The sequence below is a fragment of the Microtus ochrogaster genome, chromosome 8 (genome assembly GCF_000317375.1).
Source record: "Microtus ochrogaster isolate Prairie Vole_2 chromosome 8, MicOch1.0, whole genome shotgun sequence".
NCBI classification, from domain to species: Eukaryota; Metazoa; Chordata; class Mammalia; order Rodentia; family Cricetidae; genus Microtus; species Microtus ochrogaster.
Window position 1 is genome coordinate 44,704,804 of NC_022015.1, and position 18,935 is coordinate 44,723,738.

General features: G+C 39.9%; 1 protein-coding gene across 7 annotated transcripts in view; it reads right to left on the reverse strand.

Annotated features, from left to right (window-relative positions):
- Nucleotides 1-2,695: 2,695 nt before the first annotated feature.
- Nucleotides 2,696-18,935, reverse strand: part of Tle4 (transducin like enhancer of split 4) — a 137,919-nt gene continuing 121,679 nt past the window's right edge. For 6 of the 7 annotated variants that reach the window (XM_026781294.1, XM_026781293.1, XM_013348088.2 and 3 more), the window contains 9 exons: nucleotides 18,124-18,256; nucleotides 17,624-17,817; nucleotides 17,058-17,137; nucleotides 10,112-10,361; nucleotides 8,995-9,242; nucleotides 7,782-7,929; nucleotides 6,724-6,874; nucleotides 6,313-6,389; nucleotides 2,696-4,381 (listed from right to left, as the gene is read on the reverse strand). In XM_026781294.1, coding sequence (XP_026637095.1) covers nucleotides 4,274-4,381; nucleotides 6,313-6,389; nucleotides 6,724-6,874; nucleotides 7,782-7,929; nucleotides 8,995-9,242; nucleotides 10,112-10,361; nucleotides 17,058-17,137; nucleotides 17,624-17,817; nucleotides 18,124-18,256 — 1,389 coding nt within the window. In that variant the 3' untranslated portion in view covers nucleotides 2,696-4,273. The remainder of the gene's footprint in view (nucleotides 4,382-6,312; nucleotides 6,390-6,723; nucleotides 6,875-7,781; nucleotides 7,930-8,994; nucleotides 9,243-10,111; nucleotides 10,362-17,057; nucleotides 17,138-17,623; nucleotides 17,818-18,123; nucleotides 18,257-18,935) is intronic. The other variant, XM_026781292.1, reaches the window with a different exon arrangement.

The window sequence follows — 18,935 nt, forward strand, 5'->3', positions numbered from 1 at the left end:
GGACGTGCATTACATCCACAGCACCTACTGTTGAACAGCCAATGAAAACTGAAGAGAAATGGCAGCTCGTCAGAGAGTTCAGCCTTCGGTTCCGTACTGTTTAAACATTCTCACTAAATGCTCTCTGCTGTTCTCAGGTCACTGAAAAGAAGCCATCCCCACTGCCAATTTACAGCTAGAACCCTTTAGTGAATAAATGCAATTAGCTCAAAAGAACAGACAGCTGCTGACTGCTGCTCTATGGTGAATGCCGTCGGAAGAACCTGAAAGGCGGCAGGATCCAGGTCCCAAATGGAAACTCTTAAATTGCTCTGGAATGAAGTAGTTTCAGATATACTAGCATCAAGCTGAATAATTAATGCCTTTTCTGCACTGATTTTTGTAATTTTATAATTGCATACTCAATGTTGGACAGTAAACCTCAGGATCAATTTCTTACTACTGCCAGAAATCAATCTACAAATAGCATAGCCAAAGTTTTCAGGACAGAGCTACTGCATGGAAGTCCACTGAGGCACCCCAAAAGCAGCTGACGCCCTGGCTGACGGTCAGGCTGCAATCAGGTTGGCACGCATATCACATCTGTCCAAAATGCCACCTTCTGGCTGAGGAATATTTCTTTTTCTTTCTTTGATTATGTGATAGAGTTTCAAGTTAAGAGTTTAATTTCCAACACTTTTAAGTGTTGCAGGCACACACAACATTCCAGGGTTATCACCCCATGAAGCCATTTTGCTCAGTACCAACCCAAAGTGAAGTGTGAAGCTTTAACATCTTGAAGCCTGTCACTCTCACCGGATCCACAACTCTTAGGAAGGTCTTTATGGCTCCTTTGGTTTGGCTTTTCTTTCACTGCTCTCGGGGCTCTGCTTCAGTCAGCCTTCTACACTTCCCCATCCTCCCACTGGAACTAAGCTTGCTGTGGGGAGATGCATCTTTATTGTTCTTCAGAGTCTGCAAGAACCACAGAGCAAACTCGATGGTAAAATCAACTCTTGGAGATAAAGATCCAATGGCCAGTACTTGCCCTACTACAGAGCCACATCACCAGACCCTACAAGTTACCATATAGTCTGACAATTAAGGCAGAACTTCTGTGCACATTAAGCCAGGCAGGCCTCGAAGTTCCGTAGATGTTGCCCTCTGTACCCAGTTCAGCAAATAACTCAAGACTTTACTCTGGAATGTCACCCACAGGCTCTGGCTTTAAGAAATTATTTCCCGGCTGGTAGAATCATCTGGGGAGGCTGTGGTACTTTGAGGAGCAAGGTCTAGTAGTCAGAAGTCTAGGGGAGGGTCTTCAGAAGTTATACTGACCCTGGTTCTAGTCTGTGATCTGTGCTCCATGTACGTCTCTGCCTCCTGTGCCTGCTGTAAAAAAATGGAGCCACTGTCTTTTCCACTGGGCCGAAACATTTCTGAATCTGTGACTGCCCTCTGCCTCTCGGCAAAAACCCCAAACAAACAAAAACCAAAACACTATCCTCCCTTCAACTGATTCCACCAGGCATTTTGTCATGGAGACAAGAAAAGTAACTATACTCCTGTAAGCCTAGTACCAGACAGGGGGAGGGTACCGTGTCACATGGGAGGAAAAGAAGGGAAATTTCTCTCTCACAATTCCCTGGAGATGCCATTGCCACAGTCCATTTATCAAGCTAGCGCCCCCTGTAGGGCTCTGGGCACCGCCACCTGACTTAAGTGGTTTTCTGATGCGCAGACTTGTTTTCCCCTTTTGACTCTACATTCCCAGAACCATACTGACAAGTAATTTAACACAGTGGAAGAGCAGCTCAAAGCCTGGCACATAGCCAACATTCTTCCTTCCATACCAAACAACAACAGAGCCACCCTGCCTAGAGTCGTATCTTTGTAGACAGTCACTTGGTGTTTTTCAGATTGTCATTTCTCGGCAGCCTCAAAGGATTTGCATACCATCTTGCAATGCAGCCAGCTCATGGCACTTCACTGGACTTGGTGCTTTGGTCTACATGGGTGAGCAAGGCTGGAATCCACTCACTCAGTACCTAGTTGGGCATCCCATGGCTGATCACTGTAGACTACGTTGGTGTAGCCAAATCCTATCCTTTAAACTGGGACTCCAAAAGTCCTCCTTCCCTCAAGTCATCACAAAACATCCGAACCAAGATACTTCCATAAGCTTCTGTGTCTTGGAGACTTCTCAAAACCGCAATAGTTGGCAATGGTCTAATCTGTCAAATTCGGAATGCTGTGTTAACTTCACAGAGCATTCACAAAAGCCCAGGACACATTACAGAAATCAGCAAGGTCCAGTCCAAAAGCTGTTAGCCTCCATGGGGCTACAAAGCACTTGAAATGTAGTTAATGTTACTGGCAAAGAAGATTTCTGATATCAATTAGTTCTAAGAGTTAAGTTTAAACAGCTGCAAGTAGCTAGTGTACTAGAATGACAGCACAAATCTAAATGGTTCATATTTTGAAAATGATGGAAAGCTTCTAGTTAAAAGCATTTAACAAAAAGAGGAGGAACTCAGTAAATATTTGGTGCCTTCCATAACTTCTTTCATGCCTTCAGGGTTATTTCAAAGGAAAAGGGAAAAAAAAACAGCAACAATTAAAAACCCATACTACTTAACAATCTGATTTCAATGTAACTAATGATTTTTAATATGGGGAGTGGCACAAAGAAAATAAAAAAAAATAGAAAAATAAGCATTCTAGAAGTTATGTATGTTTAATGCTTAAAAGTCTGAATGCACAAACAATCTACCATCATAGAAGTACTGGTGGCCAATACAATGCGTTAGAACTATGTACAATGCACAGTTTAGTATCAAAATCTTTCTACACTGTAGAGTTTTATGAAACTGTTAATGACATCAAACACTAAGCACTTAAGACACCATGTTTTGCTACCACACGAAGAACGTCAATGACAGTCCATTTCAACTTGCAGCATCCATCCATTGCTAGTATGAAATTAAATGATTTTCTACTTATACAATAAAGTTTATCTACACAGTTCTTTTGATTTTGATCCATAGCAGCAAAGGCACTGTACATCAGCAGATCCACAGACTTAAAAGATCTTTTTAAAGCATTCAAACAAAAAATAATAATAAAAAAGGAGTCACATGTTATAGTTTAACAGCAACAACAACAACATAAAAGATAACACAATGTTTCTGGCACAATGGCACAGCCTGTGTCCATTTTAGGGACATCCAACTAAGACATGGAAAGAATCAGAGGTAAAGAAAGCAAGTCGTCATCCCAGGAGAGTCTCTTCTTTGTGGCCTTCAGAGGAGGGCTCTGTAAAGCCTCCTCTGTGGGCCTCTTTTTGTGAAAGACTTGCCTTGCACAGCGGTAGGCAGACAGCACTCCTGCACCTGCAGCTCCTAAAGAGCATGCCACAAAACAGCCCGCCATGGCTCACAGCGACACAACTGCCCAGAGACACACAGCTCCCTTTGCCAGTAAATTTGGCAAAAATATTTAGAAGAAATTAAGTTCTCTCTTTGAGGCCCAATTTAATTTCTTTATCCGTCTATAATACAATAAAAAAGGGAATTAAAAACATATTACAAAGATACTTGTCAACAAGTAAAAAAAAGAAAGAAAAACATCCAATTATTTTTTAATATAACCTAAAGTTATAGACATATTGGTTAAAGATGCCCAAAAAGACTCAAAGGAATAGTACTTGGCTTGTCATATTCTACTTATTCAGCCAAATTTCCAAGTGTTTTTAATATAAGTAGAAAACAAAACAACCTCATAACAATACAGCAACATATTGCTTCCATGTGTAATTATACATTTCATGTCTCTATACAGTCAAGTCTACATTTAGTGACATTTTTAATCAGTTATTTTAGACCTTCCTTTCCCCCTCCCTTACCAAAAGCGAGGGGGTGGAGCATCAAATACAATGCACCTTCATTATCAATGCAGGAGCGGACAGCTTTATTTAGTCAGTCATTGTTAGAAAGCCTTCTTTAAACAAAATAAATATATTACAGATATAATACATAATTAAAGATTCCATTCACTGTTAGGTATTCCATGTTCTTCCAAGTCGATAGCTGAAGATTTGGTATCACAGGTTCTTAAATGAGTATTCACAATTCAATAGCAAAGAGGAAGTGGGGCTATGGAAAGGGATTAAACTCCACAACTGCAATGAGTATTGGAAATCCTTGGTTTTAGATGTGGGAGGGGGGGTGGAAAAAAAAAGTACAACAGCGCAAAGTGCTACAAGGAGGGGTCCAGTTTGCACGAAGATTTGTCCTTAATAAATAACTTCATAAACCGTAGCCTTCTTGTCCCCAGAGCCAGTGACAATATACTTGTCATCCACAGAGATATCACAGCTAAGCACCGATGAGGATTCTTTGGACTAGGGAAGAAACATATTAAGAATATCACATACAGTTACTAAGAAGCAGGATTGGTTATGGAACAAATACACAGGCAACATGTTCCATGGAGCACCCAGAAGCAGGTATACGGCAGTCCCAACATTTCTAAATATGGCAGTACTACAGCCAATCCTCGAATGCTTATCCATCACTTAGACTAATGGTTCTTGCCCATGAGGCATCAAAGAGACAGTTAACTCAATGGGCAGAGTGCTCTGTCAATGAAGCGAGGCCCTGTTTTAAATTTTATTCCTGGGGCTAGAGAGAGCTCAGTGGTTAAGAGCACTGGATGCTCTTCCAGAGGACCTAGGTTAAATTCCCAGTCCCCACATGGCAGCTTACAACTTTCAGTAACTCCAGTTCCAGGGAATCTGACACCCTCCTCTGCTTTCTTTGGGCCCCAGGCACGCAATATGGTGCACAGACACGCAGGCAGACAAAACACAAAGTGAAAGAAAATTAAAACCAAACAAAAAGCAAAAAAAAAAAAAAAAGTCTCTATAAAGCATAGAGTTTAAGATATGAGAAACTCTCAACTGCTACTGCCAGGTGGCCTGGATCTGGGCTGTGCCATAGAGCAAGTGATGGAAGATGCTAGTAAAAATGCCTAACACCACTAGAATAAGACATAAAAACATGTACAAGTTCAATAGTTGGAACAGAAACACATTCCATTTAAGGGTATGTGCATGGAGGAAATGAAGGAATGAGGGCAGACCCCACACAGGTTTTAAACCAGGACCCTGAAGAATACTTTGAACATTAGAAACTATAAATATAAGACGGCTACCTAATACACCGAATGTCTCTCAAACTTTTCTAACTGCAACTATTAATTAAAATTCCCAAGTCAGCATATACATAAGATATAATACTTGTATTTTATATAAAAGACAGAGTCTAATATTTTTTTCTTTCATTTGTTCACCCGAAAGGTCACAAAACCTCCAGTATTAAAGTATAAGCTTCAGGCAGGGATGGTGGTGCATGCTTTTAACCCCAGCACTTGGGATGCAGAGGCAGGTAGATACCTGGGAGTCTCAGGACAGCCAGGGATACATAGTGAAACCTGGTCTCATATAAAGAGGAAAGGTACAAGCGGCGTCACGGTAGCTGTTTTGTCATGAGGATAGCCTTGCATAGCATTCTATTCTGGATTCGGATAACTAATCTGCTTTATGATGACTTAATGTCACCTTGTTAATGGACCTGGAAATCTGTTGTATTAGTCCCAAACATGGAACAAAAGATAACACTCTAACTACAAATTAAGAATAGGAAGTCATTAACTTGCCTATGAAATCCACACATCTGTAAAAATAAAGGAGAGATTTTGTGTGCATGTCTGTTTGTGCCATGTCTAAATTTGAAGCTTTTACAAATAATTTCCCCACAAGGTTCAACTCTTCTACTAAGAATAGCAAATTTATAAAATCAATCCAGTTCAACAGAACTTTTCTGGAATATTCCTGGGAAAAAGAGTTAGTTATATTTAATTATATAATAATTAATTATAAAAGAATGTGAGCAAGAACTAGAAGAAAACCAACAGTACTTAAGGCATTTAAATTTTAAAAAAATTCTCAAAATTTAAAATAAAAATGTTTAGTATACATAAACACAAAAATGTCCCTAAATGACCTAAAACTCCCACAAGAAATAAAAAAGAGGATTGAGTCATGGGTAATACAGGATTTGCTGTGACATTAAGGTTCAGAAATTGCAGCAAAAGACTAGTGCTATAGCTTGTGGCTGAGCAACTAATCCTCCTCCCTGCTTCTAGCAGGTTCTTGCTTTGTCTGTTAGAAATGGTATCAGGTACCCAACATATTTTCAGGATGCACGAAGATGGCACAGCTAAACCAGGACAGGTAGCACACACACCAGTTCTCAGCAAGCTAGGTATTACCTGGAATATGCTGGCCCCATAAGGTGTCCTCCAAGCATTCAGAAGGTTGTCCTTTCCAGTGCTCACAAACCATTTGCCTACAGAAAGAGAGTTTAGTGTTACTTTATGATTTGCTTCACAGAATGCTGAATTAACATTCCATTTATAACAAATAAGAATGCCTTTGCCTTCTAAAAATAAAGCCCACCCTCCTTCTGGATTTCATGAGCCACTGATTGTTAGGATAAGGAATAAAGTGGATTAAGGCTAGCAATTTACATAGCTTACTAGGGAAGCATGCATGGTTAAGGAAGCTATATAGCTGTAAAGAAAGACACATTAACAAAATAAAAGACTCAACTTGGAAGGAATCAACAGAAGAACCAAGCAATCATTCTGGTTGATAGAAAATGAACAAAAGGGACTGCTTACCACAGTGGGCAAACTTCAGTGACAGCACACAGCTCTCATGAAGATGCAACTGGTATTTGTCAGGCTTGGTGACATGCAACACTTCCACATTGCTATTCTCCATCCCCACTGCAAGCCACTCTCCAGTTGGGCAATAGCCCAAAGAAAAGATCTGAAATTAAAACAAATGATGGTAGCTATACAGGACAAAGCCTTCTTAACCAGGAGGTATGCTCTTTTTTTTAAAAAAATATTTATTTATTATGTATACAATATTCTGTGTGTATGCTTGCAGGACAGAAGAGGGCACCAGCCCTCATTACAGATGGTTGTGAGCCATCATGTGGTTGCTGGAATTGAATTCAGGACCTTTGGAAGAGCAGGCAATGCTTTTAACCTCTGAGCCATCTCTCCAGCCCAGGAGGTATACTCTTAAATATAGAGGACATCAACAAAATCTGCAATAGACAGGAAGAACCAAGTCTAAGAAATGATCTCTAGCAGATCCATGTTCAAGTATTGTAATGATATTGTTTGTAATCTAACAAATAAAGCTTGCCTGAAGATCAGAGTGTAGAGCTAAGCCACTAGTTAGCCAGGCAGTGGTGGCTCACACTTTTAATCCTAGCACTTGGGAGTCAGAGGCAGATGGATCTCTGAGAGTTCAAGGCCACCCTGGGCTAGGGAGATTGAATTTGTCTAAAGAGAAACAGAGCTCACTAAAGGTGATCCCAGCACTTGGGATCATATGCCTTTAATCCCAGCACTAGGAAGGCGGAGACAGGAGTGATATGGCTGGGAGGAAAGAGGAATATAAAGAGGTGAGGAGACAGGTACTCATCTGCAGTCTGAGGTTTGGTAGAGAGGGATGCAGTCTGAGGATTCATAGAGACAGGACCACTCCTTCTGTCTGAGCATTGGTAGAGGTAAGAACTCTCTAGTGGTTCATGCTCTGCTTCTCTGATCTTTCAGCATTAACCCCTATATCTGACTCCAAGTTTTTATTATAAGACCAATTAGAAATTGTGCTACAAAGCACATTTTCTTTTAATAGGCTACATTACCCACACAGTCCACACCTGAGAGGTGAAGTCATGCTGTTGCAGCTGCCGCCCTTCACGCAGGTCCCAGGATCTCACAGTGTTGTCTAAACCACCTGTCCAGAGCTTGGTGCCATCATTGGAAATGTCAATACAACTGGCTCCATCTGTGTGGCCCTGGAATTGCCTGAAAATATAAAATGGAGGGAAAAACCTTGAAATGTTAATTTTTATTTTAATTCAATTAATTAATTGAATTCAATTAATTGTGAACTCTACTGATAAAAGTCAGTGCAGGCTTTATCTACAGATCTCATTTGGTTTATGCTTTCTAATTATTCAAAATAATAGTAAAACATATCATGTAACTGTGTCTAGCTGTGCAGGAGAGAAAGGACATGCTCACAAGAAACACCCAATGTAAGTACATTCAGTGTGATCCTCTGCCCAGGGTCACTTCTGATAAAATGTACATGGGGTATGGAGGAAAGAGTTCAAAGTGGGTCCCCACCACACAGTCAAAGATGGCATTGAATATCTGAACCTTACCCGAAAGGTACAAGAACAACAATTATTTTGGTTTTGGATTGAATTTAGTAGTCCTTCAAGATAAGACCATAAAGGGCTCTTTTCTCCCCGCACATGCCCTCTCCATCATAGTGAAAGTTCCCAATCTTCTCGTATCCATTCCCTGATTATAATGCTCATTCTCATTTCTCAATATATAATGCTGCTGTCTACCTGTTCTTAACTATGGGAACAGACAATTTAGGCCATGTGAGCATTCACAGCAATCCATGAGTACTGGGCCCTTGGCAAGAGCCATACAACTGCTGGTGAAGTTGTGACACACTCAGCACCTAAACTAAACCATATACACTACATCTTCTCACTGAGGAGTAGGGGCAATGATGGTGTCAGCAGGCACAGATAACAAATTAAAGATACCTAGTGAACCCATGAGGTACTGACAACATTCTGTATGTAAAAATGACCTTCACTTCTAAAAATCTAAATCAGTAACGCTTAGTGTGTGTGTGTGTATGTGTGCACACATATGTAAAACAAAAAATTCATTTTATAAAATATAGTGGGGAAGCAAGATATTAAAGTTAAAAATTTTCATTATCTCTAAAGTTTAAGAACGCTGTATTCCACCCAGACAAACATATATACACAGTCAGACAGTTTTGAGCACCATGTGGTAAATTAGCTCTCCCTTATAGAGAAAAAGTGGATTCAGCAGACCTACCTCACCAGAGTCTGGTTGTGCAGATCCCACACTGCGATGTTGCCATCACTACAGCATGAGAAGCAGACCTTGGAGTCAGGGCTGATGGCCAGAGCATAGCAGGCAGGGGCTGAGGACGTCAGCTCTGCCTTGATGCGTGGGGTTGGAGCTGCCAGGTCCCAGATGGACAGTGTACTAGCTTCCCCTCCAACAATTAAGGTGCGACCATCAGGGAGCAATCTGCAGGAACGGATGTAGTTATCCCTGTTCTATGGAGACAAAAGCCATCACAAAATTACCCATGAGGAAAGAAAACAGCATTAACACGAGAGCAGGAATCCATAAAAGTATTGTGTTCCCTTCTGGTTTAATGAGCCATTTATACTTATGACAATGATAAAGTAGATTAATGCTACAAAATTACATGAAATTAAGGAAGTACTTAAGCTTGATCTACAAAATTTAGTACCAAGATATTTAATCTTAATTAGCACCCAAATGCAAAGATCTAGTCCCACTCCCACTACCAAATTAAGCAGCCGTGGACGTAATCTGCATACACAGATAACATGGGTCTGCAAACAAACCACTACAATTCTCCAAGCTGTGAAGCCCTGGCATATTTTCCTGAGGATGAAGGATCCTGGTATTGAAACCACATCACAGTTAAAGTCACTTGGGAGTAGGCACTTTTGGCCTAGCTTTGCTATGTATGACTAACAGGCAGAAAATGTTTCCCCATACATGAGTTTATGGAAATCTTACATACATTAAATTATGTTATATTGAATGTTACATTAAAGGACTGTTCTGGTATAAGGGAAGAAAACTAAGCTGCAATTTCCTGTACAACCCAAGGACAAATGATAGCAGACCAGCTAAGGAACTGGGAAGCCACACGAACAATTGACTGAAAGTTCTCAGGTATGTTCTGGTAGAAGCAATGTGTAAACTCTTAGCATTCTTGAACCAAGTGATTTACTTTTGACCCTGGGAACAGGGTGAATGCAGATTGTACAGATGCACATACTATACATGAAGAACTGGACCACTCTGAGAGAAACCCCCACCTATCTTCTTGGGACTGCTATGGTTCTCTCATCATCAGGGTCTTTCTTTGTCATCCCTGCTCACTTACCAGGCAGTCCAGTTGGGAGACTGGGCTCTTGTTGCCAGGATGGCTGATGTCCCAGACCTTTACACAGCCCTTGCCACCTGTGTACACGTGCCTTGTGGGATTGCTGATGGTCACTGCACACACCACCTCCCCATGGTTGAGGGTGTTGATCTGCCGAGCATGTCGAGGGATCCCGGGTCCAATGAGGGCATCAGGGGGAAAGGGGACAGGCTGCATCTGGCCATCGGCACTAACATGAAAGGAGTATGCTCTAGGGCACAGGAAGGAAAAACAAGAGGAGGGTAATGTAGGAAGCATTAGCGTTTTTCTTTTGAGACAGGGTCTTATGTATCCCTGGGTACTATATAGAGAGTGAGGAGTAACCCGTCTGTCTGTCTCTACTTCCCATGTGTTATGATTAGAGGTATGCACTGACATGTCCGATTTAAGCAGTAATAGATATCAAAACCTAGGTTTCATACATAATAGAAATACATTCTACCAACTAAGCTACATTCCTTGAAAATGTCATTAAACCATTCAATATAACAAAAGAAAAAGAAAATCCTTTCAGTGCTACTTGAGATCTGTTAAAACAAAAATCAAATTTATCTGGTACAGCACAATAAGCTTCAAAGTCAGGGGGCTTGGTCCATACCCGAATACCAACTAGCTGTTTAACAGTTGCCGTGTGACCATCAGTAGTTACCTAGCCCCTCTGAATTCAATACTAACTTCAAAAGGGAGAGGATGACTCTATAGCTTACAGAGAATTAAGTGGGATAGCTAACATTAAATATACATAGTACCTATTTTTTTCCACTCTAAACCTTCATTGCTTTGTATTTTTCAGTGGTTCCATGGCCTGCACCAGATTTTACCTATAGAGGGATTCATTCCAACCAAATCAGTTATTAATGGAGATGACTAAGCTAAAATTCTAAAGCTCTGAATAGTCTCATTCTGTAGGTGAAAACGGTGAGATGGCAGATATGCCAAAAAATAGTTATAACACACTGATCAAATTCTAAAAAAAATCCAAGAGGAATGATAACTTGAAAAGTGTTCTGCCTGACAGCCCCAAGGCCCACCTTACTTATATGCAGTATCTCCATTTCCAGTCCACACCCTTAAAAGCCCTGTGCTGTGAAAACATTTGGTTTTAAATCTTCATCAACAGATTCTACCTTTAGGACACAACTGTTAGCAAGGGAATAGTGAGGCTGCAGGTCAACTTTAGGAGAAGCAGGTGCCAATAGCAGGTGGGAAGGGGCTGAGCTTATTGTGGTAGCTCCTAGGTACCACACCCCTTTTTGAGAAATATGTACCATAGCAGAGAAGGAATTTATGGGTGTATGGAAGACAGGGACTTGGACTAAACCATGTGCAGGATAAGAATCAAAGCTAAGATAGTGTGGTGGTTTGAATGAGGAATGCCCCCAAGTTCTAAGCCATTTGAATACTTTTGTTACCTAGTTGGTGGCATTATTTAGGGAGCTTTAGGTGATGCAGCCTTGCTGGAGGAAGTAAGGAGGGCTTTGAGATTAAAAGCCTCCTGTCACTGCAGTTTGTTCTGTTTCCTGCTTGTATTTGAAGATGTGTGTTCTTAGCTACCAGTTCCAGCCACCATACCAGGCTCTTACTGCTTCCTTGCTATAATTATAATAGACTCTAAACCCTTTGGAATCATGAGCCAAAAGGAACACTTTCTTTCACAAGTTGCTTTTAGTCATGGTGCTTTATTATAGCAACAAAAAAAGTAACTAAAATCAATAGTTTATAGCTCTTTACTGCAAAAGTCTAGGCTGGTCATGTTTACAAAAAGTTGGCCCATCATTGAGGGTTTGCCACAGCTGCTTAAGGGAAAGGTTGAGAAGCTGAGAAGTCAACAGAGAGTATTTCCTAAGTCAAATAAAGAGGATAAAGAGGACTTGGAGTCACACCAATTGTGACCTCAGAGAATGAGCTTATGAGGAATGTGAACACAGATGGTGGGAATGCTAGGTGCAAGAGCTACAATTCATAGCTGACTTATGAATAAGCAAGATAAAGCTTATTCTTTATACTGGAAAGGAAGCAACACTTTGGGTGATGATGCAAGCTTTTAAAACTGAGTAGACAGATTTTTACCACTTAGCTGTTATGTTTTTAATGACAATTCTTAAAAAACAAAAACCCCTTCCAAGGATCCCTTCACTAAATAAGTTCTAAAGAACTTTGAGAATTTAAATAGTTAAACAACTTTCTTTCAAGGTTTTAGCAAAATTTCCATCAATATAATACTCTGAGTACCTACTATGTGACCTCTGGAGCCCAACTACATGAAGGACTGGAAAAAATACTCTCTAGCATTTTTATTACTAGGAAAGCTACTCAGGCTTCTGGGGAAACAATGACAGTTTCCATTCGTATGGTAGTGGAAACTTCTGGTCAAGATTGAAGGAAAAGAACTGAGCACAAGGCTCAGAAGCATGGTGAGCCAAACAACTTGTAATTCTACAGTAGTCTAACTGCCATGATCCTTAGACCAAGGTAGCTACTGCTTCTTTAAACATTTTTTTTGCATAAAATGTAAAAGTTTTCATATATGTTATATATTCATACATATATATATTAAGATAAATTTCAACCTTAAAAGTGTAAAAAGAATATAATTTTAAAGAAAGATCATTTAAAAAAATTTGTACAACTTAGATTTCATTCAGGATTTATAGACAACAGTGCCTTAACTTATATTCTAAGTACGATTACACTCCTGTGGCTTCAAGGCTGACATGCATGCAGTACGAACCCTCACCTTATCTACTCTACTACGTCTGCTGGATACTACTTGGACAGTGTTAACAGCACCTGAAAAAAGACTGTACCTCTTCTCTAAAGGAGCCCTTTCATCGCATCTCAGTTCACATGGAACCAGAGCATCTGAGTTATTTGATTAATCCCATGACCTCGTTATATAGTCACTGCTTGAAACAGACCAATCTTTCACCTTCAGAGTTCTTGGTCAACAAAACTTGTTAGTCAGTCAATCACTATTTGCAGAACATACACAGGTACACAGAATTTTATGGTAATTGATATTTATGTCTTCAACTCTCAAGGAACTCAAAGTCTAATTTGCCTTGTTTCCCTTATTAATCAGCCAAATATTTACTGAACAACTTGGCTATGGAGCCAGCACTGTTTGATGAGACTGGGACATTTGGGTTGTAGTCTGTAAGTTATAGGAGAAAGAACCTAGAGCTTTATTCAGCAGATAGAAGACAAGAACAGAGCCAAGGCCAGCCAGGTGTGTTTAACACTGAAGGGTAGGTGAAATGAGAAAAAAAGAACACAAGGAGACACTAAGGCAACAAACAAGTGTCTATGTAATACTGAAGTAACAAGCAAAGGGAAGTTAGAGAAGGAAGAAATCAATGTACATTTACTCTTTGAATAAACCAACATTGTGAGCATCAATTGTGCCTAAGTAGTATTTAAGGGATTGGAAGTTCCCCTTCCTTCCTTCCTTCCTTCCTTCCTTCCTTCCTTCCTTCCTTCCTTCCTTCCTTCCTTTCTTCCCTCCCTCCCTCCCTCCGTCCCTTGCTCCCTCCCTCCTCTCCCCTCCCTTTCCCTCCTCTCCCCTCCCCTCCCCTCCTCTCTCTCTTTTCTTTCTTTTTGGAGACAGGGTTTCTCTGTGTAGTTCTGGCTGTCCTGGAACTAACTCTGTAGACAGGCTGGCCTTGAACTAAGTGATCCACCTGCTTCTGCCTCCAGAGTCCTGGGATTAAAGAAATGTGCCACCACCACTACTTTGGAAGTTACTTCTTTAACTGAATATTCATTATTGATGGGAATGCTATCTGGTATAGTCACTGTGAAAATCAGTGTGGGGGTTCTTCAAAAAAACTGATCTATACCACCCTTGGTTTATACCCAAGGGATTCTACATCTTACTACAGAGATATTGCTCATCCATTTTCATTCCTGCACTATTCATAACCACCAGAACGTGGAAACAGCCTAGATGTCCATCAACAAATGAATGGATAATGAAAATGTGATATATTTACACAATAGAATATTTATTCAGCTGTTGAAAAAAAATGAAGCCTGCAGGTAAATAAATGGAACTAGAATCAGTCATCCCGAAATAGGTAACTCGGACCCCAAAAGAAATATTGCAGATTTTCTCTTGTATAAAAATGTAAGTTTTTAGGTTTTAGATGTCTGTGGTCCATATAAAATATCTAGAGGTTAGGTAATTATACTAATAAGCTGCTAAGAATTTTCCAAGGACGGGAAAGCAGAATATAGTGTTATAAAGGGATAATGGAGATACCAAAATAGAAAGATTAAATGGGGAGAAGGATGGGAGGGAAGGGTAGAAAAGGGAATATGGGGAGGGATAACTAACACTTAATACCTTTTGAAAAACCACACGGAAACTTATTGTAGAAGCTTCCTACACATATATAGAAGGAATTTCAATGGAGTTAACATAATAGTAGAGATAATAATCTAACTAGACACCATATGTTACCAAACAAAACCCCCAGTACTGGGAATGTGTTATGACTTTTTGACTAAGGGCATTGCATGGCCAGCCCTACCCCTTGGACAACATTATAGGCTATTGTCAATGTTATTAGCTCACTCCACAACGTGATGGTTAGAACTTATTGCTGATGACATCACATACTTACGTCTCTGAATATGCAAAAATTGAGCTGCTGTTCAACTATAAGCTTCATGCCCTATTGATCAGTGTTCACAGTGCTGGAAGGCACTAGACTATGCATGCTACAATCTCATTCAGCTATGAACCCTTTGAGATATAATAGTGACTTGCCTGGAAAATGTACCCCAGCAAAATATACTGATTACAAGTGAGACACAAATCTTATGGGAGTAACTAACTACTTTTTTTTTTATTATTAAAGTTAAGGTTCACACTTCATGAGAAGGAACTCATAGTGACACTGTTGATTAGGCCAAGAACCCGAGACGAGATAGGTCATAGGCCTTAGGGGAAACCCTACTAGTTATTTTGCTAAATGAACATAGCAATAAAATAACTCTTAATGACATAGTGTTATACCCACAGATACTCATTAGTGCATTGCTCAGTCCTTATCAGAGAAGTTGCTTCTTGCAGATGGTAATTAACATAGAGACCCACCACTGAACAACGTACAGCGTGAAAGACATAGGGTGCTCAGTTCCAAACGTGATGTTTGTATCCCCTCATAGGCTGAGGGATCTATGTGGAAGAGGAGGTGAAAAGATTCTAAGAGCCACAGCTAGGAGATGATTCCAAGGAAATAACATTTTTTGACACAACAGACCTGATGCACATATGAACTCATAGCAACTGTGACATCATACATAAGACAGCAAAAGTTCAAGCTAGATAAAATTCCAGCATGGAAAAGTGGAAGTAGGCACAGAGTACCAAAATTAAGCAAGAAGGTATTTACAACTGATAGCTGAGAGGGAAAATCTTCAATGGAGCAATATTGCATGTATCAACCATTCTGTAGGGCAGGCCTCATTCAATATTGAATCCATATTTATTTGTATGTGTTTATATGCTTTTTGTTTGTTTGTTTTATTGAGAAAGAAAGACCATAAAGTTGGGTGGTAAGGAGGCTCTGGGAGGAGTTGAGGTGGGGCAAGAATATGATCATAATATCTTGCATCAAAACAAACAAACAAACAACAACAACAAAAACCCCAAACCAAAAAGGCCAGCACCAAATATGTTCAAGTTATACCAGTTGGGACTTCTCAACCCCACAATTATGAATCAATGCATTTCTGAACATTATATTAAAAGAAAACAAAATTAATAAGTCCTATTGTGATCTGCTTTTACAGAACTTATATTTATAAGTGGGGAGAGGCACACAATGGCTACAAGTAAGCATTCAAAAGCTGGGTCCGATAGTATCTCTCTACTATCAGCCCAACACTTACAAGGCAGAGGTAGAAGGATAACAAATTCAAGACCAGCCAGCTTGGGGTACACAGTGAAACTCTACCTCAAAAAAAAAAAAAAATCTAGAGGAAGACGACAGTAGGGAGGAAGGCAGAGAGAGATGTTATTTGTATAAAGCGAGTATGGCAGAATGCTCTGTTAAGAGGGCATCTAACAGAGACCTGAAGTGAGACAGTGAGTCACAGAAAATGTTGATAGAGGGTCATCAGTGAGAATAAATGCCAGAGAGACAGACTCCGTCACGTGTGGATAGTCAAGACTAGGGATGCAGCATATGTATGGCAGGTACAGTCTCAGCAAAGATGTAATCAAGACTGATGTGTGTGTGTGTTTCCTAAAAGGGAAGAAAAAACACTTTTTTCCTCTTTCTTTTTTCTCAAAGCCAAATACTCACTTTAGAAGTTCTTTCTTTGAAGACCAATCTAATTAGAACTGTGTTTAGGCAGTGAGGAACAAAAGAGTGCAAGTGTACCGAAACCAAGACTGTGGAATGGGATGCGGTGAGATTACAAACAGAAAAAGAGGCTAGAAGAGGCGTGTTGTACTCGGCCTGTTATCACTCCAGGGCAGTGTGAACAGACATTCCAAATGCTCAGTTAACAGTAAAGAAGCCAATGAGCAAGCTACCTGTTCTGGAAATAGAACTGAGCAGAAGACTGTCCTGTTTTCTTTTCTTTTTTTGAAAGTTCAGCATGTCTGTTCTCTATATGTTCAAATTCTAATTATCTAAGTTTGCATATAAACATCACACTTTCTGAACACTACTGCCTTGAAATCAGTAACAGACATGGAGAAGCACTGACTGCCAGAGCACTTTCACAACTTACACTTTTATATGAAGGCTTGATTTTAAACTAAAAACCCTATGCCTTGTCTTTTGCTAAGAGAAAATGAAGCCCTATTCCTATTCAGCAATGTCCAAATTCTAAAAGTAAGGCAAGGACTAGAGCTTGGCAGCATGAATCCAAAGGGACAAAAGGTACTCACGGTTTTCCTCCTGGAATGCCTGTCAAGTTTGGAGGTATTGCTGGCACACCACGCATATGATGGTGTGGATCAAATCCCACCTAAAATTGTCCCATGCAAAACAAAACAAAAAACGAGACATTCATCTGCTATACCTTGAACAATATGGCACTTAAAGTCTAATATACATTATTTGAAAAATAAGATTTGAGACATTTACAGAAGTAATTATTGATAAAATGAAAGAATGTTTAGGATTTAAAGGGTCATTTATTCAGGTCAGGAGAATAGAAAAAAATTAAACTACTGACTGTTGAAGTTTATTAGAGAAAACAAAAGGTTTTTTTTATTTTCTTTGGGGCCCAATTTTATAGTTTAAAATGTCAAAATGATTACTATATTTTAAAAAGTCACAAACTTTCTCATCTTCCCAAAGAAAATAATCAAGACATAATCCACATATCTTAATTTATACAGAAACATTCTGATACTTCCATAAATACCTTGTATTATATAAACTACATTAAAAAGAATGCAGAACAATGCTGTGTGTTCCCAAACTCTATTATAAAAGCAGGTAAACATACCACAGGTGATCTTCCATAGGCTGCTGCAGCTGCGGCGGCTGCAGCAGCTGCACTCATCTGGGGGGAGATGTTGTGTAGCCCAGCATAAGCAGCTCCAGGGCTGGTCAGCTCCCCATTCATCCCAGCATGGGGCACAATCCCAAAGGGGGTTGGATATGGACAAGGTACAGCCATGGGCGTCCTTAGGCTCGATGCTGAAGAGAAAGCCAAAAACACAGAAAACTATAGTAGCACATTGTTTGATTCGTTAATAACATAACCCATAATTCAAATGAACTCATTTTACTATTCTCAAAATCATTCAATCCTTTTGGGTATCCATTCCATTTTTCTGAATACTTAACACGTGCTAGACATGGGTGGGGTCACATGCTTAATTTGGAACACTGACTTTGTCTAATGGTCAGTGCTGGTTATCACTCTTTTAACAGATTGCATTACTTAAGTCACTTAAAATCTTTTTGAAAACAGAAGTATACAGTATTTCCCCCCTTACTAACCTAAGGGGTCCACACCTGGTGGCTTTCCAGGTACAGGCCTCAATCCGGGAGTAGAGTTACTGCCAGGGGTAGGTGCATCAGTTCGCGGAGTAGGAGTATTGGACTTTGAAACGGGAGTAGTAGATTTTTCATTCTAATTAAGAGATGGAATATATCAGCCAGGAGAATATGATTTTAAGAGTTAATTTAATACTAAAACAGTAGGCAAAACAAAAAAAGAAATTTAAAAATTTCTTCAGCTTCTCTTATATTTGCATTGATTAAAAAGTAGCTGGCAAAGACTCAGAGAGGCACATTACAGAAAAACCTGCACTGAAGCTGCCCTGAGGTCATTTCTAGGAACCTGATTTCAGTCAGAGGCCAAAGAAATTCACCAACCATGCATCCTGAATGTGGGCCACATGCTGGTGGCCATGGATATGCCAGGCTCCTAAACACTGTTGATGTCCTAAGAAGTACCCTAGATGACTAGCTCCTCTTAGAAAACTCCCACATGAAGCATCATGTAACCCATAGTAGAAAGGAGAGGCCATAAAGAGACAAGCAGAGTTCCAGAAGAAAAGACAAGGGTGTTGAACCCAGACTGTGATCAGGCTTTCCATCCATCATATCCATCCACACATATATTCTGCATCTGCACACAAACTGAAGAATATCCTATCCTTTAGTTGTAAATTCAAAAGGTCACTGAAAACTTCATATGCCTTTTTTAAAAATTAAAAACGGGTTGAGGTGGAAAAAAAAACAAAAACAGAAACAGGATTTGCTACACACAAATGCAATCAACTCCACAGTCACAGGCAGAGGTATAG